This window comes from Pelophylax lessonae, assembly GCF_965119305.1.
Source record: "Pelophylax lessonae genome assembly, chromosome: 9".
Taxonomy (NCBI): domain Eukaryota; kingdom Metazoa; phylum Chordata; class Amphibia; order Anura; family Ranidae; genus Pelophylax; species Pelophylax lessonae.
This window is the reverse complement of record NC_138776.1, coordinates 137,800,995-137,825,431: the sequence shown is the minus strand read 5'-3', so window position 1 is coordinate 137,825,431 and position 24,437 is coordinate 137,800,995. Positions and strand designations below refer to the sequence as shown.

At 44.9% G+C, this 24,437-nt stretch overlaps 1 protein-coding gene across 3 annotated transcripts in view; it reads right to left on the bottom strand.

Moving 5' to 3' along the window:
- The window catches only part of ANXA7 (annexin A7), a 138,619-nt gene that overhangs the window by 55,339 nt on the left and 58,843 nt on the right, over positions 1-24,437 (bottom strand). For 2 of the 3 annotated variants that reach the window (XM_082268068.1, XM_082268069.1), the window contains exons 6-10: positions 15,934-15,951; positions 12,223-12,328; positions 11,753-11,847; positions 1,782-1,895; positions 936-1,106 (exon numbers count right to left, since the gene is read on the bottom strand). In XM_082268068.1, the coding sequence (XP_082124194.1) occupies positions 936-1,106; positions 1,782-1,895; positions 11,753-11,847; positions 12,223-12,328; positions 15,934-15,951 (504 nt within the window). The remainder of the gene's footprint in view (positions 1-935; positions 1,107-1,781; positions 1,896-11,752; positions 11,848-12,222; positions 12,329-15,933; positions 15,952-24,437) is intronic. The other variant, XM_082268070.1, reaches the window with a different exon arrangement.

Here is a 24,437-nt window from a genome sequence, read left to right as displayed (position 1 = left end):
GCTATTGGTTCTTGTTGCTGTAAAATAAAATCCTGTGAGAAAGGGACAGGGCCGAGTCTTGCTGCGTGTGTATAGATGCACCCAGCTCAGGAGCAAGCCCGCGGAGGTGTGCCCCCATAGGAAGAGGCTTACTATGGTGGCCAATAAACAAAAGGAGGAGCCTAGAGTACCAGTGGGGAACCCCAGAATTCCACCCCCAACACTAAAATCCCTGCATCTACAGACATCCACGATCTAAGGCTAACCTTTCTAGCCCTGTAAAGAAGAAATCACTATACATACCTTTTTTGAAGCCGATCTGACCCGATCCCATGCTGAGCTGTCAGCCACGGCTTCACTGTGGAGGCAGGTGCAGAGTACACAACCGACAACATAAGCCCCATAGTAAGTCTATGGGGGACGTCATTTCCCATTCATTTCAAGGCCGTTGTTCGCTGTGTCCTCTGCAGAGCTTCCGTCACTGGAGACCGGATCAGATTCAAAAAAGGTATGTATACGGCTTTCGTCTTTACAGGGCTAGATAGGTTAGAGTTAGATCGTGCATGTCTGTAGATGTAGGGATTTTAATGTTAGGTGGACTTACACTAAGTAAAACAGGTTTATTTTAAATGAAAAAAGGAAGCCTTTACAACCACTTTGATACGTTAGCAAAAAAACCGAGGCTATACCTGGCTGGGAGGGGATTTCCTTAGTGTCCAATCACCTGAAGGTGGCATCATTAACATATCATAATGGATATGAAGATGCACTGTGTCATGGGATGTAAGATAAAGAAACACTTGTTTTGCAGGTAAAATGTCTCCATATTCAGTATGCATTTCATTTGTGTATTTAGTGGTTTGCTTAAAACCCCACATTAAATCACTGCTTTAAAATATGCCCTACTGTAACTTTTAATGCTTATAATAATTTGTGACAATAAGCAATCAGCTAACCTGGCACATAGACACAAGCAGTCTTTCAAAGTGGCCAGAGGTGTCAGATCTGATATCCTTTTCAATGTCCCGTCCAAACTCTGATTTGTAGCACTGTACTATGTTTCTGATTTCAGCATTGGTTCTAGAGCACAGTATCTCAATCAGCACACTCTCCTTTGTTCCTGCACCCTAGAGTAAACATGAACAACATTTAGGCATCGTATACTTAGGGAAGGAGGGGAGAAAAAGAAGAAATATTAGTATATGATTGTGCAATACCAAAAACACCAACACGTCCTCCCCTGCCTCCATGAACGCTTAACTTAATGCATACAGCTGCTTCTCTACTAAAATTCCCATCAGTGTCAGACCTGCCAAAAGGTGCTCCCTGCTGGGCTACAAAACACCTCCCCCTCTCCATAACATATTGGGAAGGTGGCCTGTAAAGTCTCCAGAATTGTTGTGCAAGGTAGCAGAAGTGTGCAAGTCACAAACCTTGCTAGTGTATTAAGCTGCTTGTATCTAGTTTCCCCTACACAAACCCAAAAAAAACACTTTCTGGAGTTAGGGATATTTTTGTACTTTTATAAAATGTCAGTATTGGATATATGAAATGGAGCCATCTAATGGCTGCGTAGAGAGGGGAAAAAAAGGAAAACGCCAACAATTCCTCTACATAAAAATTCACCAGTTGATAATAGTAGAGGAAAAGATAAATCCCTTTGTCGTTTCTTTCACACAAACCCTGGCTGAGCCTGAAAAATGTTTGCTATGCACAACTTAATTATTTTTACCCTATGGAATTCAACTATGCATAATTTCCATTCCCAATGCTGCAATTTTCTATATAAAACACAGAAATACCTTCATGGCATGATGCAGACTCCAAGCATCATAGTAGGTTGAAGGCATAAACAGCGCAAGGATGAGTTCTTCAACATTGCCACTTAATTCAGACTTCAGATCTTTAATCAAATCCTTTAATCAAATAAATAAAACAAAAAATTATTTCATGCAACTTTCTAAACACAGAACATGGCAAAAGGTGAAAGAGTAAGCCCTGTGTGACAAGTGGAATATTTGTGTAAAAAAATAAATAAAAAGCTCCCTGTATTAAACAGTTTACACAATGTATATTTCTAATACAGCAAACCTTTTCAAAATGTAGGAAACCCATAATTTCATAAAAATGTAATTCAATATGTACTAGTATTGTCAGACTAAAAGGCTTTTTATTGGGACTGTAATTGTTCCTTAGTACCCAAAGAGAAGATCATGTGTGTTTTAAATATCATGCACCAGTTAGGTTACAATCAAACATGTGTGCCTGCTTTCACTTTCCCATTTTCCCTCCAGCAATAAAGCCCTGAATGCTGCCAAGTGTTTGTTTACAAGCAGGACTCCTGGCTGGCAATGGTCTGCAAGTAAATTGCCTTTATTAGGCACAAACCAGGTTAACAAAATTAAGCTACCAGTGAGCTTCAATACATGCTCAGGCACAACTTTTAAATGGTCCACCTGCTCTCATCTCCTCAAATAGTGGGGGAGACAAGGCCAAAGTCACTTAAATTTGACAAGTCCACCTAAGTGCATAAACTTTCATTACTGGCAATGTGCAGAAACCTTACTGAGCCTGTTTTTGGCTCCAAGGCCAAGCTATATATAGGGCCTTGTAGTCAACATTACACCACACCCCTTTACTGCACAAAGCCCCAACCCTGCAATTGCGCTATCAAATGCAACCGTATAAAGCGGAGCTCCACTTTAAAGGGGAAGTTCCGCTCTAAGCACTCCTCTCTACCAAATATGTCACATTTAACATGTCATTTTGGGAGGGGGGGGTTTGGGGGGAACAGGTACCTAGTTTCTCAGGTTGGCAGAAGTTCTCTCTCCCTCCCTCCTTGCAATCTTCTGGGACACGTCACAGGTCCTAGAAGGTTGCCCGACCAATGGGAAGCCTGCAAGCTGTCACAGCCGGGTGCTCACACTTGCAATGCTGGCGCCGCAGAGAGCAGAGGGAGAAAAGCCAGGCTTCCGTTGGCTGCATCGCTGGACCGTGGGACAGGCGAGTGTGTGTTTAACAAAATTTAGCAGCTACACTTTGTAGCTGCAGACTTTTAAACAAACACAAAAACAAGTGCAACTCCGCTTTAAGTAACTGGCAGGGACTGGAATCTGACAAGAGTGAGGAAGAAAGAGGACCCAAAAGGGAAAATGTGCCTATGGTACAACCATGATTAAGGACCTTCAAATTATTCCTGTCATTGGGACATGCACAGCAATATGCAACATGTAGCACAATTAACATTTCTGAGCGTAGGCACCCACAGCATGTGCATTTATGCACTCTTTTTTTTTTGGAGGGGGGGGGTTAATTGCTTGGGTGCAACTTCAATGTTCTTTACACTTAGTTTTTTCCCCACACTACAATTTTCTCATTACAATGGGCAACAGGCTTTCATTGAGACATCAGGGTGGGGTGTGTGTGTAAGCCTCCTGATCACTTCTGACAGGCCGCTTGTCAGATTTACATACATACTCAGCACAGTTTACAAATGTTGGCGTGACCTACGTATGCATTCACTACTGCATGCAGGGACGCTTTAAAAAAATGTATTTTATTACTTTTTTATTTTTACACTGTCCCTTTAAAAACATTTTTAATCACTTTGATGGCTATTACAAGGAATGTAAACATCCTTTGCGATAATACAGCATGGCAGGTCCTCTTTATGGAGAGACCATGGGTTCAAAAGAAAAAGATGAAAAAAATGGTTCTCTTTTGCTTTAAGAAAACAAAAACACATGTTTACATGGCCCGAGAACCGGAAGTAACACAACATCACTCCAATCCTCCAAGGGCATATAGATGAGCGGTGGCCATCTTGCTATCACTTGTGCCGATGCTGGATGGTTCCTGGGCTCAGTGATTGGTAACGTAAGCCCAGGAACCACCAGGAAGTGGCAGAGGGGGACAACACACACTTCTCCTGCAGCTTCTAAATGTGAGGCTCAGAGGAAGAGGCTAAGCCTCGAAACGCATAAGCCTTTTCAAGCTCTAGAGGACAGTACATCTTCCGGTTCTGATGCTGATGGCAATATAATATTTTGATATGCATGTACCAAGAACTCGTTTGTGAGCATTTATTTATCTATTTAATAAAACCTTTGTGGAGGATAATGCACTAGGCCAGTGCGCCCTTATGTTTGTTTTTTGATTTTAGTGGTCCTACACTACCCTGGTCTTGAAAGGTGCTGCAAGGCCGAAGCATCCAGGGGAAGCCAAATTGAAGGTCTCTGGTAGCCGCATGAGTGTGGCTGGATTAAGTTAGAAGATCACCTCTCAGAGTGCAGGAGATAGGTGCTTGGCACAATTTTTTGGTTTGGGCTTTCCAAAAGTGATTCTGCGGTGATTCTGCCGCATGGACCACTTTTATCTAAAAGCTGGCTGCCTAAGGGAAGAAAAATCATCTAGCTGCAGTCATAACCCTGATATTGAACACCCAAAGTGATGACGTAAATTCCCAGTTAGGCGGTCGGCAAGTGGTTAAGATCATGAATTTAAATTAATTTGAAATTATGGTCAGCCATTATTGGCACCTTTAGCACAAGAAAAACTCAAGGAAGATGTATCCCTTTAAAAACTATATATGTCTTCACACGGGCTGTTGCGCTTCCATCATGATGTTAAAAACCTGTTTGTTGCATTTTTGGTCGATAATTCTCAATGCATCTCTAATTAAAAAAAAAAAAAGATATATATATTGTGAGTGTACAGCTTGTACAACAGTGTAAATTTGCTGTCCCCTCAAAATAACTTAACACAGCCTAATAATGTCTAAACCACTGGCAACAAAAGTGAGTTCACCCTTATGTGAAAATGTCCAAATTGGGCCCAATTAGCAGTTTTCCCTCCCCGGTGTCATGTGACTCCGTGTTACAAGGTCTCAGGTGTGAATGGGGAGTAGGTGTGTTAAATTTGGTGTCATCAATCTAACTCGCTTATACTGGTCATTATCTGAGGATCTGGGAAAAAAAAAAAAAAGAATTGTTGCTCTACATGAAGATGGCCTAGGCTATAACAAGACTGCCAAGACCCAGAAACTGAGCTGCAGCACAGTGGCCAAGACCATACAGCGGTTTAACAGGACAGGTTCCACACAGAACAGGCCTTGCCATGGTCGACCAAAGAAGTTGAGTGCATGTGCTCAGCGTCATATCCAGAGTTGTCTGGAAAATAGACGTATGAGTGCTGTCAGCCTTGCTGCAGAGGTTGAAGGGGTTGAAAGGGTGGAGGGTCAGCCTGTCAGTGCTCAGAACTTACGCCGCACACTGCATCTAGTTGGTCTGCATGGCTGTCGTCCCAGAAAGAAGGCTCTTCTAAAAATGATGCACAAGGAAGACCGTAAACAGTTTGCTGAAGACAAGCAGACTAAGGACATGGACTACTGGAGCCATGTCCAGTGGTCTGAGGAGACCAAGATAAACCTATTCGGTTCAGATGGTGTCAAGCGTGTGTGGCGGCAACCAGGTGAGGAGTTCAAAGACAAGTGTGTCTTTCCTACAGTTAAGCATGGTGGTGGGAGAGTCATGGGCTGGGGGCTGCATGAGTGCTGTCGGCACTGTGGCGCTACAGTTCATTGAGAGAACCATGAATGCATACATGTACTGTGATATACTGAAGCAGAGCATGATCCCCTTCCCTTCGGAGACTGGCCAGGCCCAGACTGGCCATAGGGCACACCGGGCATGTGCCCGGTGGGCCGGATGTCACTCTGGCTCCCGACTCCCTAGGCAGCGGCTTGAGCCGGCGCAGCTCTCCCGGCCTCTCTGGAGCAGCCTCTACGGAGAGGGCTGCATGTCCTTCTGGCAGTCTCACTCCCCACTCTTAAGGCAGCTGGGCTGCTCCTTGGTATTTCAGGCTCCCTATTAGCCAGGCTGTCAGAGCCAGGGGTGGGGATATTAGGTGTCAGATGACCATGAAGAGGGAGGGGCTGGAGGTGACCCCTTCAGCCTCATGTCGGGAAAAGTTCCTTTGCACCTGCAGACACCAGGGCCTGGACTGCTGGCAAAGTTAAGTGCCACTATGCCAGCCAATTTTTCTACAAGATTCATGATAAAAGCATGCTTTTACACAATGTGAGTATGGTGACCTGCATTTTATGTGTATATACATGATTTGAACACTGCATTTACCCAGCCTGTACTAAATATACCACAATTGCCAACACACAAAATATATATATACCCTGGTAGCTCTACTACTGTGTGTATCTTGTGTGTCTCTCTCTAATATATCTAAATCCAAAAGGTGTCCTGCATTTAACCACTTAAGCCCCGGAGGATTTGGCTGCTAAAGGACCAGGGTTTTTTTTGCGATTTTTTACTGCGTGACTTTAACGGACAATTGCGCGGTCATGCGACGCTGTACCTAAACGAATTTGACATCCTTTTTTTCCCACAAACAGAGCTTTCTTTTGGTGGTATTTGATCACCTGTGCGATTTTTTGATCACGCGCTATAAACAAAAAAAGAGCGTAAATTTTGCAAAAATAACAATATTTTTCACATTTTTTTATATGAAATTCCCCAAAAAAAAAAAAGTAAAAATCAAAATTTTTTAAAATTTTTCGGCCAATTTGTTTTATGCTACCTATGTTTGGTAAAAAAAAAAAAATCGCAAAAAGCGTATTTTGATTGGTTTGCGCAAAAGTTATCGCGTTTACTAACAAAGGGAAAGATTTTTGTCATTTTTGGTGTTTTTTTTTTTAACGCGTAATGGCGGCGATCTGCGATTTTTTTTCGGTACTGCGACATTGCGGCGGACAGATCGGACCCTTGACTGACATTTTTGACACTTTTGGGGGTACCAGTGACATTACTGCAGTAATCAGTGCTATACATATGCACTGTTACTGCAAAAATGACACTGGCAGGGAAGGGGTTAACTTTATTGGACAGGGAGGGGTTAAGTGTGTCCTAGGGGCGTGATTCTAACTGTGTAGGGACATTCCTATTGGTGTAAAAGCAAAGATCAACCGTTCTACATAGTAGAACAGACAGATCTTCACTTTTACACAGGGAGAACTGACAGGCAGCTTGTTTACACAAGCTGCTCTGTCTTTCTCCCTTCACAGGAGCGATCGCAGTGTGACTGGCGGACATCGAGTCCGCCGGTCACACGCACTGACTTGTCTGTGAACGAGCCGCGGCGGGCGCGCGCCTCGGCGGGCGCGCGCCCGCCCGCGATAGGCTCGCAAGTCAGTGACAGGCGAGTGACGTACCGATACGTCACTCTGCCTGGCCGGGGCTGACCGCCGCAGTATATAGTCGTGCGGCGGTCGGCAACCGGTTAAAAAGTATATATGATTTTTTTTAACACTGCACTGCACATACCACAATTACAAACACAAACATTTTGTAATATATATATATATAAAACATTGTGTTTGTAATTGTGGTATATGTAACACAGGCTGGTTAAATGCAGTGCTAAAAAAAAAAAAAAAAATCATATATACTTTAAATGCAGGACACCTTTTGGAGAGATATATATATATATATATATATATATATATATATATATATATATATATATATATATATATATATATATATATATAACACCCTACAGGTAGGTGCTAGGCAAAATATAGTCGGCTTTGTCTGCCTAACAGCAGAGCCATGTCTTTTGTGCAGGAAGGTTGTCATGGCTACCAGGTGTGTCTGCTGAGAGGGCAGTCTACTCACTGGCTCTGAGAGAGGCTTCTAATTGGGCAGTGAGGGAAACACAATCAGGGGACACATCCAAGCTTGTAACTACCCCAGAAGGCAGATTATGCTGCAAAGGATTCTGGGAGTGGGTATACTGTAAGTTTGGGGGAAGTGAGTGACACGTTGTATTTGGCGGGAGCAGATTCCCAGGAAGGAGAGTGCGGCTGTCTCTCCTCCTGTCTGAGGAAGGTGGATGTCTCGGGGTGTCGCCTGAGGGTCCACAGCGTGCTGAGTAAGCTGAGGGGATCCGGTGTGTCCACAGCCTGCGGAGAGAGAAGAGGGGTCCAGTCCCAGGAAAAGCCTACACAGGTCGTGAGTACTGAGGATTTATCATGGGGGTCTGCCTGAAGCTAGAAGGGACCACTCCGGAAGAGGTTCTGGGATCCAGTGCCAGCTAGTTGTAAAGGGGGTACCTAGGTTAAGGACCCTGAAGCTACAGAGGGGGTACCTAGTCAGTGGACCCTGAATAGTTCAAGTTAAAGGGGGCACCTGCGGTTGGGCCCTGAATTGTAGAGTGTGTCAGTTGCAAGTACAGCTAGCTATACAGAGTTCTACTTCATACTACCTCAAGCTAGTCAAAGCAGGGGACAGTATTCAGTGACTTCTACAGCACAACAGTGTCAGGAGTTCTACAGTTCTCAGTCCTGGATCTTCTGGACTAATAGTCAAGAATTCAGCGCTTCTGTGTTCTACAGGATATTTACAGTGTTAGTGAGCGTTGGCTGGCGTCAAGGAAGCGCCAACGGGCATTTTTCAGAAGTAAAGTCCCACATGTAATTAGATCAAGCCTCAAGGAGTATCCCACACATTCCCTTTAAATCAAATAAAAACCACAAAAAAAAAGATGCCAGAGTTGTCGCTGTTTCAGTTGTCACACCCAGGGTCACAGCTCACATGGGCTGGAGAGAGTACCGGTGTAACGTGAGAATTACCTACCCCGTGAGAAAAACCTACCCTCGTCACTTCCGGCGAGGAACAGCTGAGCAGCGCAGCAGTGCGCATGCTCACAGCCCCGGATACCTAATGGAGCAGCTGAGAATCAGACTAGTGCGCATGCGCACTAGTATGAAAGAAGAACGGTGTCCGTGAAAAAAACCGACCTACGCGGGGGTTACATTAAAACAGTTGTGCTTCAATATCACTCATCTCCGCTCCCATCACTGGCACTTCCCTGCTCTCGGCTAGTAAATATAAAATCGGCTGGCGGCTCCGTGATTTATCTTTTCATACACCCGCCGCCGCTTTTATATCTACTATCGGAGATGAGGGAAGTGTCCGGGACAGGAGCGGGGATGACTCATATTGCAGCACAGCTGTTTTAATGTAACTGCTCGTGTTACATACACTGCCGTGAACCGGAAGTGACGAGGGTAGGTTTTTCTCACGGGTAGGAAATTCTCACGGAACACCGGTACTAATGGCAGACCCACATCAGGCCACAGGCCTATCGCTCTCTCTCTCTCTCTCTCTCATCTCTCATCTCATCTCTATCTCTCTCTCATCTCTCATCTCATCTCTATCTCTCTCTCATCTCTCATCTCATCTCTATCTCTCTCTCATCTCTCATCTCTATCTCTCATCTCTCCTCTATCTCATCTCTCTCTCATCTCTCTCTCATCTCTCTCTCATCTCTATCTCATCTCTATCTCATCTCTATCTCATCTCTATCTCATCTCTATCTCATCTCTATCTCATCTCTATCTCATCTCTATCTCATCTCTATCTCATCTCTATCTCATCTCTATCTCATCTCTATCTCATCTCTCATCTCTCATCTCTCATCTCTCATCTCTCATCTCTCATCTCTCATCTCTCATCTCTCATCTCTCATCTCTCATCTCTCATCTCTCATCTCTCATCTCTATATCTCTCTCTCATCTCTATCTCGCTCTCATCTCTATCTCTCTCTCATCTCTATCTCTCTCATCTCTATCCACACACACTAGCAGAACTACCAGCGTCACAGCAGTCGAACTTAGGACTGGGCCCTGGAGTTCCGCCACTATGGGGGGGGGGCCCGCCTGCCTGTTCCATCACTGTAGGGGCCCGCATGTTCCACCACTGTGGCGGGGGGTGCCTGCCGTTAAAGGGTGACTGGCCAAAGGGTAGGGGGGTAGGGTGCCAGGGTACTCGCCCGTCTGCTGCCTATTGCTGCAGAATCCATCCAGTGATGTGAGGAGGAAGAGCAGAAAGTCAGCTTGCCAGCTAACAGCCAGTAGATTGGCCATCCCTCTTGCCTGATCCCATTCCTGCCACCGCCATGCCTCTGCCTGATCCCATCCCTGCCACCGCCATGCCTCTGCCTGATCCCATCCCTCCCACCGCCATCCCTCTGCCTGATCCCATCCATCCCACTGTCTGATCCCATCCATCCCACCGCCATCCCTCTGTCTGAACTCTTCCCCCCCCCCCCCCCCCCATGAGGCAGCGGTGATGGGGGGGTAGGGATGTTATCAGTAGCAGTGGTGATAGGGATAACATCAGTGGCAGGGGTGGTGAGGATAGGGATAACATCAGTGGCGGTGGGGATAGGGATGACATCAGTGTCAGTGGACTTTGTCAATCCTATCCCTTTCACCACTTGCACTGATGTCATCCCTATCCTTACCACCACTGATGTCACCCCCTATCCTCATCATTCCCACTGATGTAATCCCTATCCTCAACCCTATCCCCACTGCCACTGTGTCATCCCTATCCCTCCATCACCACTGCCACCGATGTCATCCCTATCCTACCACCACTACTGATGTCATCCCTATCCCCACTACCACCGCTACCGAGGTCATCCCTATCCCACCACCACCATACAAAACTAAATACAAATTTTGGGGGCGCCTGTGCACAAAAACTTTGATTTTACTACACGTGTAATATATCACCCTGCAGACTGGAATGACAGCAATAATTCTAGGATCATTATTCAGGGTTAACTCTGAACTGATGACCTGTATGATCTTTAATAGCTTTGCCTATTGAAAATATAGGGTACTAAAATGTGTTGCTATTTTCGGGCATGCATCGTTTTAAGGTTTGACATGTTGGATATTTATTTACTTGACACAACTCATCTTTTATATTTTACCCAAAAATTGGGTAATATATTTTTAATGTGCCCTAAAATGAACTTCTCTCTAAGACTGGGTTCACACTAAATGCGGTGCAAATTTACAGCAAGTTCCCTGCAGATTCGGCACCGCATCTAAATAGCAACCAGTCCATGCGAACCAATTGCAGAGTGTATGTTAAGTTAATGACACCCCGCAATCAGTTTGCAAAAAACGCAGTGAGTTTTACAGAATCAGAGCGCATGGGTGTGCAGGCTAAATAGAACTAAATAAACAGAGAAACCGGTAGCGGTCATCATTTGTCATTTTGTTTAAAAAAAAAAAAAAGATTGGGCTGCTCAGCCTAAAATGTCGGGCCTATTTTTTCCCCAGTCCGGGCCTGGCAGCAGGGCAGTATTCCAACATAACCCCAAACACACCTCCAAGACGACCACTGCCTTGCTTAAGGAGCTGAGGGTACTGGTGATGGACTGGCCAAGCATGTCTCCAGACCTAAAACCTATTGAGCATCTGTGGGGCATCCGCAAACAGAAGGTGGAGGAACGCAAGGTCTCCAACATCCACCAGCCCTGTGATGTCGTCATGGAGGAGGAGTGGAAGAGGACTCCAGTGGAAATTCTGGTGAACTCCATGCCCAAGGGGGTTAAGGCAGTGCTGGAAAATAATGGTGGCCACACAAAATATTGACACTTTGGGCCCAAATTGGACATTTATTGCCAGTGGTTTAGACATTAATGGCTGTGTGTTGCGTTATTTTGAGGGGACAGCAAATGTACACTGTTATACAAGCTGTACACTCACTACTTTACATTGTAGCGAAGTGTCATTTCTTCAGTGTTGTCACATGAAAAGATATAACAAAATATTTACAAAAATGTGAGGGGTGTATTCACTTTTGTGAGATACTGTGTGTATATATTTTATTTTGCTTGTGTTTGCTTTAGTGTGCTTGTCAGTACACATTGGTGCAAAAAAAATAAAATAAAAACATACCTTGCCATAAGCAGTTTTAAATGCTGCCTTAATTTTCTGTCTCTGGTCACCAGAACGATTAGCGACAACATCAATTATTGTTTGCTCATCAGTTCCTGTAAAAAAAAAAAAATAAGTCAGTACTTTTAACGGCTGCAGGGGTTGGCTGCTGCCATCTTGGATGCAATTTCAGACTCTGAGCGGTCACTCAAGTGACGCTATAGTATTTATTTTTGCGCTTTTCCTGGTGGCTACATAAAAAAAAATTATGTGGGGAGGCGAAGGGGTAAGCCAGAGAAAATAATTAGACATTTTCATATAGGAGAGGAGGGCTATGTTAGGGATTTGACTAGTTCGGGTTTTCTAGCAAGTTCAGAGGCACCTAACCTTGCATCTTTCAGTAACTCTTGTTGCGTAATCTGTAATCTAAAATAAATAAAAATCTAGCACAGCAGCCACCTAGATTATAAAGAAAGGTTAAAGATTCATACCAAACCCCTTCATAGCTTTTCTTAGCTTTTCAGCATCAGCCAGTGCATCAAAATTTGCTGCAGCTCTGATGGTGCCCTGGGTTGCAGTCATGGCTGCTGCAAAAGGCTGCAAAACAATGAAAAATTATTGAAACCCCTTACAATAACAAGCTGACAAGTGAAAATGTAGAAGTCAAGATACTCAGACATTTACAGTGAAAGGGGAAATTATAACAATGGTTTCAGACATAAAACATGTTAAAAAAAAAAATGCAAACAAGGAAGTCACGCAGAGAATTCACACACATACGCAGCAAGTGAACTGTAACCCATCTAAGCACAGCTCTTAGGACTGTTTTTCAAGCTACTCTATTTTATTCTGTATACTTGTGTCAGTTATTTAAAGTTAAGAAAAGTTATTGTGCAGTGAATATTACTTCAAACGCACTGTGAAAAAACAAAGGGCACAGGTTACTGTGAATTCAAAAAATCTGTTGTATTTTTGGCACTGTAAGCCAAAATAAAAGATGAAATTTGGGTAAGAACTCTACACTGTATACATAAAATGTCATGAATCAGATGTACTGAAATTCCCCACTGGAAAAGGGAGCACCAGCATTCAAAAGCAATCGAGTATGCTGCATGCACATGGTTTGCCAAGTATCATGCTGCCAGCAGGACAGACTAGAGGAAACAGCTACTCGGCCGGTTGTTTCCCTCCTCTTTGAACAGTCACAGGCTGGGGCAGATAAGTGACCAGGCTGTATAGCTAACTGCAGCACTGAAACTTGCTCTTCTGTTATGCGCTGCAAAAATATAAGGAATACTGAAAAGAAATGATTTAAACAGGTAAAACTGCCTTATATGCATATCAACCACGTATTTGCTGTCTGCCTGGAGTTCAGCTTCTCCATAAAAACCGCAGACAAGTTATCCTCATTTCAGTCACGGACCTAAAGGTGCCACATAGAGCCTTTACACATCTAGTGCTCGTGATTAAGTGAAAACTGTTATGAGCAGGAATGTGCAGACAAAATGGCACAAAGGCTATAATTTGTTGGTCTAATATATCACAATCACCCTCAAAGACATGCATTAAAACCGCAGTGCTGCAAAGGAAATCCAAACCTTTAGTCTTTTTTGGCTGTATATAACAGGTAATAATGTTTCTTTTACTTTTGGATTGCATAGGAAGGCTAGAACCCCAGGTGAGGTTTTTATTGCTGCTCTACGTCCCCACTAGCTAGATTTAGTTTATTTGTTACTGGTGACCATTGTCATTCAGTGATGGGAAATTTTACAAGTTCGCAGTTGTACCTAGAACAGGAGATGATAGAAAATATTCAACAAGGACACCTGTTCAAGTTTGGCAAGCTTCATGGGCATTCCTCTCACTTCACAAAAGGTGCCCAGGGGCTGTGAAAACTGAGCTTTTACTGTCCCATTGTCACCCGCCCGAATCCTATTAATGCAACTACACAGGGCTGTACACATGCATTTCAACTCTGGCTGCAGGGTTTGACAGGCCACTAACCACAAATCAAATGTTGGCACAGTCCCGCAATTAAAAAAAAAAAAAAAAAAAAGTGGCAGGAGTGCCTCCTGAAAGCCTGTCAGTCACTGCTAAACCATCCCTCTGAAAATGTAATTTCCTGTCATTTCCTGTTACATTCAGAAGACAGGAAGTGAAGGGAAATGACCTTGTGGAACACAGCAAAATTAGTTTTAACTCATTCTAAAAATATATTTTTGGGCTTTGCATACCATACACAGGTTTTTACATTTTAACTTTTCAGTTTACATTCTTTTCATCTTCTGAAATGGTAATAGAGTCCTATAAGGGCCAGCAACAATCTCAGTTTTGGGATTTCCAGCATACAATGGAATCTTTGCAATTCGTACTCAAAGTTGACAGCTCAGGCCATACAGTCACTATGATCCTGGTACTTTTTTTTTTTTCAGCTTTCCAGTAAAACTGATCCAGGCTGCTTTACAGCCACCCTGTCGCTTTTACAATAATTAGAATTTTATTCTTCTCCAAGGACATCGAATTAAAAAAAAATGTATATAAAAAAAATGCTGATTTTAAACAACTGTATGTGAAAAATGCCTAAAACGTCCCTTTAAGGCAAATGCCCCATGAACATCAAGTTTACAGAATAACCCCCCAACCTCCCCCCCACCTCAGGAAACGTTTATGAGTGATGTCTGTTGTGCATGCACAGAATGATATTTGAACGGCTGGGTAATGCACTTCAATGAACACATCCCACACTCATGCAATCACCTTGCTCCAACAAGCTTCATGCCAGGGTAAAATAGGATAAAAGCATCACAGTGTAATCAGGTACAAGGTGAAGGCAACATTAGGCATTATTAATGGCAGGAAAATTCAAATTAAAATATAATAAGTATGAACAGACATTTGTTAGTATGGCAATATATACTAGTTTTACACAAAGCCACATACTGTAAAGGAGTTGTTTAATTAGCACAATACAAATACATTTTTTAGGATCCTGGGTAGCAAAATAAAACCATATTCTATGAGAAGAGCACCAGGCAAAAAGAAAATACCGGATGACTAAGATATGAATCCATTTTGAAATTCACTTTAAAATGTTTTATTTTTGAAAATTGCTGGTGTGATTACTTGAAATCTATCCCCTAGGACAGGAAGTCAGGCTAAGAATTGATGTGTCTTCATTGTGTACAAGTTGGGTTCTACTGTACTGCACAGTATGTCATTCTTCCATGTTTCAGGCACATGCTGGGGAGGAGTATACAGGAGAATATTGGTATAACAAGGACTTTGCCAGTGTTGTGATGTTCTAAATCCAATGTGTATGCTGGAGTGGAGTGGCGACATAGCTAGCTTCCTGTTTTAGTAAATAGTGGCATCATCCTCTAGCAATAATGAGCGCAATACACATGGAAAGCTCAGCAGAGGCTGAACATTTATCTAGCACTGTATCTAGCACAGTCAACACATAGCAGGCAACCCCAGTTGCTTGCTTATTAACTATCTTTTTGATTAAAGTACCCCTGGTGAGCAGAAAGCCCTGTTAATCTGAGAGAGAAGATACTTCCAGGAACAATGCATTGACAGCCTTACTCCGCCCCATATTACCTCCTGAGCTTTACCACCAACCAGTTAGGGCACTAATGACAAAGGGGCCAATAATGAGACTAGGAGAAAGAAGGGGACCGGTCCAGGCTATTAACCCATCCACTCAGGAAGTATTAGAGCACTTAGGGTGTTTAAAATAAAAGCTGACCTGGCCACATGCACGCAGGAGGTGCCAGCTACTGCAGAGCACACAAAATTAGTAACATTTTTCAGGTTATGACCTTAACTTCATGTTAAACAGCTGGTGATGTACATTACTTGCATCTGTTTTGATATCTGCACTCATGTTATACCCTGCACAGTAGAGTTCATACTGGGAGAGGGAGGGGCAACATTTTTAAAAAGGCAGAGTCTGCTTTATTGCACAGTGCTGTCTATCTAACCCTGAAAACCTCCTGAGAAATGCACTGTTGCTGCTCCTGCCCAGCAACAGATGGAGTCAGGGACTAGACTAGTCCGGATGGTCCAACTACACTGTAGCATTTAACATTTTTGTCTGGAGTTCCCCTTAAAATAAACTTGTTATTAAATAAAAAAAAAAAAACATGCAATATTTTCATGTGCTAAAAGCACAGAGCCGTTAACATCAGTGCATAACATACCTGATACTGCACACTGACCTATAATATAATAATCACATTTATGTAAATGGGTAGATACATATATATTGCCCATGTTACAATTCAAATATTGCCTGCCATTATTGCACAGCCAAACGCATAGGTTTCTTTTTCAAATTCTAAAATACGGCAAACGAAAAAAAAATTAAAAAAAAACTTTTCAAATGCTGCAATTCCTCTGACAAATACCTGCAATCCCATGTTTATACATAAAACATATAAAAAGAATGCCTAGGAATGTACACCATATAAGCAGATCAATGAGGGAAAAAAAAAAAAAATGGGATTTTTGACTTACCGTAAAATCCATTTCTCTGATTTTCATTGACAGACACAGTAAATTCCCAAGGCTAAACAGTAGCCACCCAGGCAGCAGGAGCTCAACCAAAGCAACTGGAGCCCACCTTAACCGCTTGCCGACCGCCGCACGACTATGTACTGCGGCGGTCAGCCCCTCACAGGCAGAGTGACGTAGCGGTACGTCACTAGCCTGGGAGGGTCTGGGGAGCGAGCGCGCGCCGGCGGCGCGGTCACGGACCCCCCCGCGCGTGTGACCGGCGGACCCGATGTCCGCCGGCCACTCTGCGATCGGCGGGGGAGAGGGAGAAAGTCAGGCAGCTTGTGTAAACAAGCTGTCTGTCATTCTCCTCGGTGTAAAGACACTGATCACATGGAGCTACTATGTAGATCCGTTGATCAGTTTCCTTACAGCTCAAGCCACAGCCAATCACAGTAGAAAGCACGCCCCTAGGGACACACACAGCCCCTCCCTCCCAGATAAAGTTAACCCCTTCACTACCAGTGTATTTTAACAGTAACAGTGCATATGTATAGCACTGATTACTGTAGTAATGTCACTGGTAACCCCAAAAGTGTCAAAAATGTCAGTCAAGGGTCCGATCTGTCCGCCCCAATGTCGCAGTACCGCAAAAAAAAAAATCGCAGTTAGCCGCCATTACGCGTTAAAAAAAAAAACACAACAAAAATGACAAAAATCTTTCCCTTTGTTAGTAAACGCGATAACTTTTGCGCAAACCAATCAAAATACGCTTTTTGCGATTTTTTTTACCAAACATAGGTAGCATAAAACAAATTGGCCGAAAATGTTAAAAAATTTTGATTTTTACATTTTTTTGGGGGGGAATTTCATATAAAAAAATGTGAAAAATATTGCTATTTTTGCAAAATTGACGCTCTTTTTTTGTTTATAGCGCATGATCAAAAAATCGCACAGGTGATCAAATACCACCAAAAGAAAGCTCTGTGTGTGGGGAAAAAAGGACGCCAAATTCGTTTAGGTACAGCGTCGCAGGACCGCGCAATTGTCCGTTAAATTCACGCAGTGCCGAATCGCAAAATACCCCCTGGTCGTTTAGCAGCCAAATCCTCCGGGGCTTAAGTGGTTAAAAAAAAAAAATACACCCTCAAAGAGGATCAGGTCCTCTAAACTGCAGCCTGCAAAACCTTGCGGCCAATAGAAGCATCCGCAGATGCCTACACATCCACTTTATAAAACCTTGTGAAAGTGTGCACCGATGACCTGGTGGCAGCCTTGCAAACCAGTGTCACCGACGCCCAATGACAGAAGGCCCAGGAGGCACTAATCGCTCAAGTAGAGTGCACTTAGACAGGGAAAGGAGGAACCTGGCCTCCAATGGATAGGCCTGAATAACCGTCTGATCAATCTGGAAATGGTTGCAGAGGAAGCGGACGCCGCTTTCCGAGGCCCATCAGTAAGCACAAATAGGGAGTCTGACTTCCTAAAAGACTCCATTGCTGCCAGGTACACCCCAATTGCCCAGACCACATCCAACGCATGCAAGGCAATTTCCTTTGAATGCTTAGGCCTGGGACACAGGGAAGGCAACACAATGTCTTCATTCAAATGAAAATCAGAGAAAACCTTTGGGAAGGAGTGACGGACCGTGGTGAAGAACCACCTCATCTCTGTGAATCACTGGGTAAGGTGAACGTCAGGATAATGCCACCAGTTCAGACCCCCTGCACGCAGAGGTAATAGCCACCAGAACAGCCACCTTCTGGGACAGCATAAGCAAGGGATTTTCCCAAAGGTTCTCAAAGGGAGGCTTCTGGAAGGACAGAAAGCACCAAATTGGGGTCCCAAGTTCACAACAGAGACCGCAATGGAGGAACCAAAATGTCGGACAAGAAAGGTACTCACCAGGGAGTGTGTGGCCAAGGGTCATTGGAGGAAGACCGCCAAAGCTGACACCTGGCCCAACAGTACTCAAGGCCAATTTCTGTTCAATCCCCGCGTTAAAGGAAGGTCAAGATCCAAGCCACCGAGAAGGAGCGAGGGTGAATCTCAAGAGACTCACACCACGCAATGCAAGTCTTCCAGATCTTCCAAGAAGTAGATTTCCTAGCTTTTAAACAGCATAGGAATCACAGACTCCGATAAACCTCCATTTTTCCGCACCTGGCGTCCAACAGCCAAGCCGTCAAAGCCAGCAGTGTAAATCAGGATGGCAGATTGGCCCTTGGAACAGCAGATCCTCCCTGAGAGGAGGCTTCCAGGGAAAGTCACACCAGATCGGCGTACCAAGCCTGGCAAGGCCAGTCCTGAGCCACTAAGATGACCGGAAACCCTTCTGCCTCGGTCCTACATGGAAGTCTTGGCAGAAGCTTGAGAGGAGGGAAGGCGTAAATGAGATGTTACTGACCCTACGAGGCAACCAGCACGTCTGACCTGTGCTAGAGGATCCCGTGATCGAGCCACAAACCTCTGCACCTTTCTGTTGAGCCGAGACGCCAATAGATCCACCTCAGGGATGCCCCACAGGAGACACTACCGATGAAGCACCTTGGGATGAAGGGATCACTCCCCTTGGTCCATCGTCTGCTGACTGAGGTAATCCGCCTGCCAGTTTTCCACCCTGGGAATGTGTACAACGAAGAGGGCTAAAAAGGAACTGTTCTGCCCACCTTAGAATGCCGGCTACCTCCAGAGCCACCAGGACACTTCTAGTGCACCCCTGGTGATTGACATAGGTCATGGCCGTGGCATTTTCCAGTTGAATGCGGACTGGGCATCCCTGAAGTTGATCTGTTCAATGGTCCAGACTAGACATACGCCGGTTTTCGGTAATTCGATATATCGCGGTATTGCATAGCCACGGTATTGTTATTGTGGCATTTTTAAAATACCGAGTTTCTCTGCTCCTGGGTCTGACTTGTGAATTGATACATTTCAGTGAGCTGGATGACTCATTCACTCACACAGCAGTTCACTCACTCAATAGAAAACAGCTCTGGTAATATGATCCTAGAGTGAGAGACTTAGCTCCTCCCTGTAACCAATCAGACGGCTCCCACTCAGCACACACCCACATGCTTTTTCCAGGGCTCAGACACAGAAACACTGCTAATACAAGCAAGTTTCGATAGATAGATAGATAGATATACATACATGGGCATAGCAGCATATCTATATAATAAATAAATTATATATATATATATATATATATATATATACACACACACACACACCAGCCCACATTACATTATTATATAGCCATCAAGCAGTGTCTGGCCTACCTGGTGCTGACTGGTCCTGGCACTCTGATCCGATGACCTGGTCTTTAAAGGGGCAAATCCTTGCAGTCCAGAAGTGGTTAAACCTGCAGGAGGACCGGTGTTTTTATCTATTAATGACTTTACTATTGCTTTAGGCCTGGTTCACATGTATGCGGGTTGGGGGCCCACATTTGCACAGGCATAGCAGCCCATTGATTTGAATGGGCTTGAGCTGCTATGCCTGCGTTTTCGGCTGAAAAAAGGTGCATGCAGAATTTAATAAAATGCAGTGGCCATGAAATCCATCCTTTTTTTGCACTATGCGACTTACCTGCCGTTGCTGCACACACAAACTGTGTTATTAAATGCCGTGCCCACGTATACAAAAAATGCAGAAAGCTTGCCAGAGCAGGAACTGCAGGTTAGTCGCATGGTGCAAAAGCAGGATGGATTTTAAGGCCACTGAATTTAAAAAAATGCTGCATGCACCTTTTTTCTGCGGAAAATTAGGGCATAGCAGCTCGTTCAAATCAATGGGCTGCTATGCCTGTGCAAATGTGGGCCGCCAACCCGCATACATGTGAACCAGGCCTAAAGCAATAGTAAAGTAATTTATAAATAACACCTCCTTCAGGTTTAACCACTTCTTGACCACAAGGATTTACCCTCTTAATGACCAGGCCATCGGATCGGAGCCGAGCGCCAGGACCAGTTATCACCAGTTAGACCAGACACTGCTTGATGACCTATTTTAGGCCTGGTTCACAGAGTCTGTACTGACTGACTATATAATAATGTGCATAAGTGAACCAAAGCCCCTAAATTCAGCAATGAAATTGAAGTGAGGTGGAAATTTAATAATTTAAATTTAATAATTGAATACCATGATAATACCGTATACCGTGGCAAAACCTTAATCAATTAATCGCAGCATGAAAATCTGATACCGTCACAAGCCTAGTCCAGACACAGTCTGATCAATAGGAGTTCCAAGACATTGATTGTTAAGTCTGGACTCTTCCAGTGTCCAGATCCCCTGAACAGAATGTTTGCCGAGTACGCCTCCCCAGCCAGACAGGCTGGCATCCGTGGTGACCACTGTCCAATACAAGCGGAGGAAGACTTGGCCCAGATGAAGCGCCGGAGAACGAAGGCACTATATCAGGGACTCCTTCGTTCCCCGACTCAGCCGTATCTGATTGTCCAGAGACTGTGAAGTCTTGTCTCATTTGGCCAGAATCTCCCTTTGCAGGGACCTTGTATGGAACTGTGCAAACGGAACCGCCTTGAAGGTGGACACCCTCAGGCCCAGCACCCGAATGCAAGCCTGGAGGGATGACCATCTGCCGGATAGCAGGGGACTAATTGCAGCCTGCAATTTCTGGAGTTTGTCCAGAGGAAGGAGGACTCTGGCTAAGACCGAGTCCAGAGTCAGACCCAGATAGTCCAGCTTTGTGGATGGAACCAGAGCAGACTTCCGAAAATTCAGAATCCAGCCGAATTCCCTCAGAGTTCGCATTGTGATCTCCAGGTTTTCCACCAGAGCAGTAGGAGACTCAGCTCGCAGAAGGTGGTCTTCCAAGTAGCCCAGTACCATGATCCCCCTTTAGCGTAACAAAGCTAGCACCTGGGCTAACACTTTTGTGAAGACCCAAGGAGCAGCGGTAAGACCAAAGGGTAACGCTCCTCTCGCACGGCAAAGCAGAGGAAGCGCTGGTGACCGGCACATATCGGAATGTGCAGGTAAGTACGAGCCAAAAGACACGCCGAAGGACCACTACCGAAACAGAGAGCCGAGCCGCATCCAAAGAGGCATCACACTGCAGCCCCTGGACCAGCTGGTCCGCCAGGTAAGCAAAGGCAGGGGGAAGCTGTTCTCCCTCCAGGTCACGGCGTAAAAGCTTAGCACACTCGGTCAGAGTTTGTGACACCAGGGCAATGGTGAATACCAGCCTCAGTGTCGAACCAGCCAGAGTGTACATATTGCGGGCCACAGCCTCCGCCCTCCTGTCAGCCGAATACTTAAAGGCCGGGGACTCTTCACCTGGAATCAGGGTTGCCTTGTTCAATCTGGAAACCAGGGGGTCCAGCGGTGGAACAGTCCACTTCTTAACATGGGACTCCTCAAAAGGGTAACGCCTAGAAAATCGCGTAGGGACCCCAAGGGGACGCTTTGGTTGTCACCACTCTTTAGCAACAATTCTGGCAAAATAGGTGGGGAAAGCAAACCCCTTTGCCACTCTGGATGGCCTGTGAGTGCCAAAGGGAACCTGTGCCTCCGTCGCAGCTGAATCCTCCATCTTCAAGGGCTTGCGCACAGATACAATCAGTGCGTCCGCCTTTTTGTGAGCGGTTGCAGATGTGGAGGAATCAGCCCCGGGCATGTGGTTCAAGACCCAACAGGGTTACCCACATCCGCGAGGGCCAAAAAAGATTCAGGATCTGACGAGTCAGATGAGGCAGGGGAAAGCAGGGGATGCTTTTTGATAGTTTGTCGCCCCAAAGCCACCTTAACCCAGGACACAAAGGACTCCAGAACCAACATCAGTGCACCGATGGATGGTTGGGACCCGGAGGGCCCCGCAGCCTCAGAGGGGATCAGGTGGGGAGATGTGCTCCCAAGACTTAAGTCACCAGGGGGACCCCACAAAAAGTGTAACACTGCAAAGGGACAACCCCCACTGCGTTGGCAGCACCACCCAGTCGCCAGGCAGAAAGCACCATTGCCCCCCCCACCGCCAGCATAGGGCCCTGCTCCCACCCCAGGAGGTGGACCAGACCACCCACACAGCCCAAGCATCTGTAGAAGGGGGGGTGCCTGATGGGAAGGAGGGGAACCCGGGGGTCCGACCAGCCCAAGGAGGGGCCCACGTCCACTCCAAAAGCCTCCAGGGGGAGAGGGGAGGACAGCTACTCATCACACCAGGAACCAGGCAGGCAACGCTCCAAACAGAACCCCTCGCCATCGAAATGGGGGGCTGTTGGCCAGGAGGAATACTGCGACTCGGTCCGGGACCCGGTCGTATGCGACCTCGCGAGCAGTTTAACTTGCAGGCCAGCCCCCGCCCAATGGCGCCGTTTTGCGGCCAACCAAGCGCAGAGCTGAGGTCTGCAATTGCGCTCGCTAGCCAGAATGGGGTGACCACTGGATCTGGATTATACAGCCAATCGCCCAGTCCAGCAGTTGATTGTAGATCTCACAGGAGAAAACCAGGAGAAAAATTTCTATCTAAAGAGAAAAGATTTGCCAGGACCAGAGATCCCAGCAAGGAACTAGGTACTTACTTTTGACTAGGCAGAAAAAAAAAAAAAAAATATAGGCGTACCCAGATTCTTTTTCTGCCTAGTGTCCTACTCCTGTAGGGGGCAGTATAACCCAATGGTTATGAAGATCAGGAGCTGTGTCCGTCAATGAACAAAAGAGAAATGTGAATTTATTAAATGTTTGCATTGGAGTCTGCAGAGCATTGCAACTCTTCCCCCAGCTCCGTGTTTGTACCACAAGGTATAAACATTAAGGGCTCTTTCACACGGGCGTTCCATTTTTTTTGCCCGATCAGGTCCTTTTTTTTTTTGTAACGGACACGGATGACACTTGTGTCATCCGGTCCGTATGTCCGTTTTTTATCCCATCCGTTTGCGGATGAAAAACTGACATAATGTATCTCTATGTAAATACGGATGTCAGTGGATGATCATCAGCTGACATCCGTTTTTCATCAGTTCAGTTCAGTTTTTTTGAACGGAGGAGAACCCTATTTTTTCTTCCTTTCAAAAAACGGAACGGACGTAAAAACGGATGTCAGTGGTGTCATCCGCTGACATCAGTATTTACATAGACATGCAAGTCAGTTTTTCATCCGCAAACGGATGGGATGAAAAACGGACATACGGACCGGATGACACAAGTGTCATCCGTGTCCGTTACAAAAAAAAAAAGGACCTGATCGGGCAAAAAAAAATGGAACGCCCGTGTGAAAGAGCCCTAAAGCAGATTCAACATTGACCATTTTTAATCCTTATGCTGCTAGCATTAGTAAATAGATAGGAAGGTACAGAATCTCACAAGAGTACACCTCTCACATTTTTGTAAATATATTATCTTTTCATTTGACAACACTGAAGAAATTACACTTTGCTACAATGTAAAGTAGTGAGTGTACAGCTTGTATAACAGTGTATACCTGCTGTCCCTTCAAAATAAATAACACGCCATTAATGTCTAAACCGCTGGCAACAAAAGTGAGGACAACCCCAATTGAACATGTCCAAATTGGGCCCAAAGTGTAAATATTTTGTGTGGCCACCTTTAATTTTCCAGCACTGCCTTAACCCTCCTGGGCATGGAGTTCACCAGAGGTTGCCATTGGAGTCCTCTTCCACGATGACATCACAGAGCTGGTGGATGTTAGAGACCTTGCGCTCCTCCACCTTCCGTTTGAGGATGCCCCACAGATGCTCAATAGCAAGGCAGTGGTTGTCATGGAGGTGTGTGTAGGGTGGTTATTTTGGAATATTCTTTCCAAATAATGCCGCACAACAAATAAATACAGACTGTTTTAAATGTGCAATAAAGTCCTTAAAATATTCGTGAACCTCCAATGTATGAATATGTGCTAGATAAAAAAAAATATAGGACCAAACATCTATATTGCATATAAAAAGCTTAAATAACTATTGTGCAGTGAAAAAAGTCCATACAATATAGTGTCGAAAAAAGTCCATATCAATATAAAGTGCTGTCACGAACAATCCTTTCTCAAAAAAAAAGTGCCAGCAGTGCTGTAAATATGCAAATATCAAGATCAAAACGAGATTCAAAGTGACAATGTGCTTGAGTGTCCCAGTGAAAGTACACCGAGAACCGTGCACCCCCTCGTGGCTGGGTCCTCACCTCAATTTATGCGACCTTGCGATTAAGCTTGGTCAAAATACGTTTAGTGCCTTCC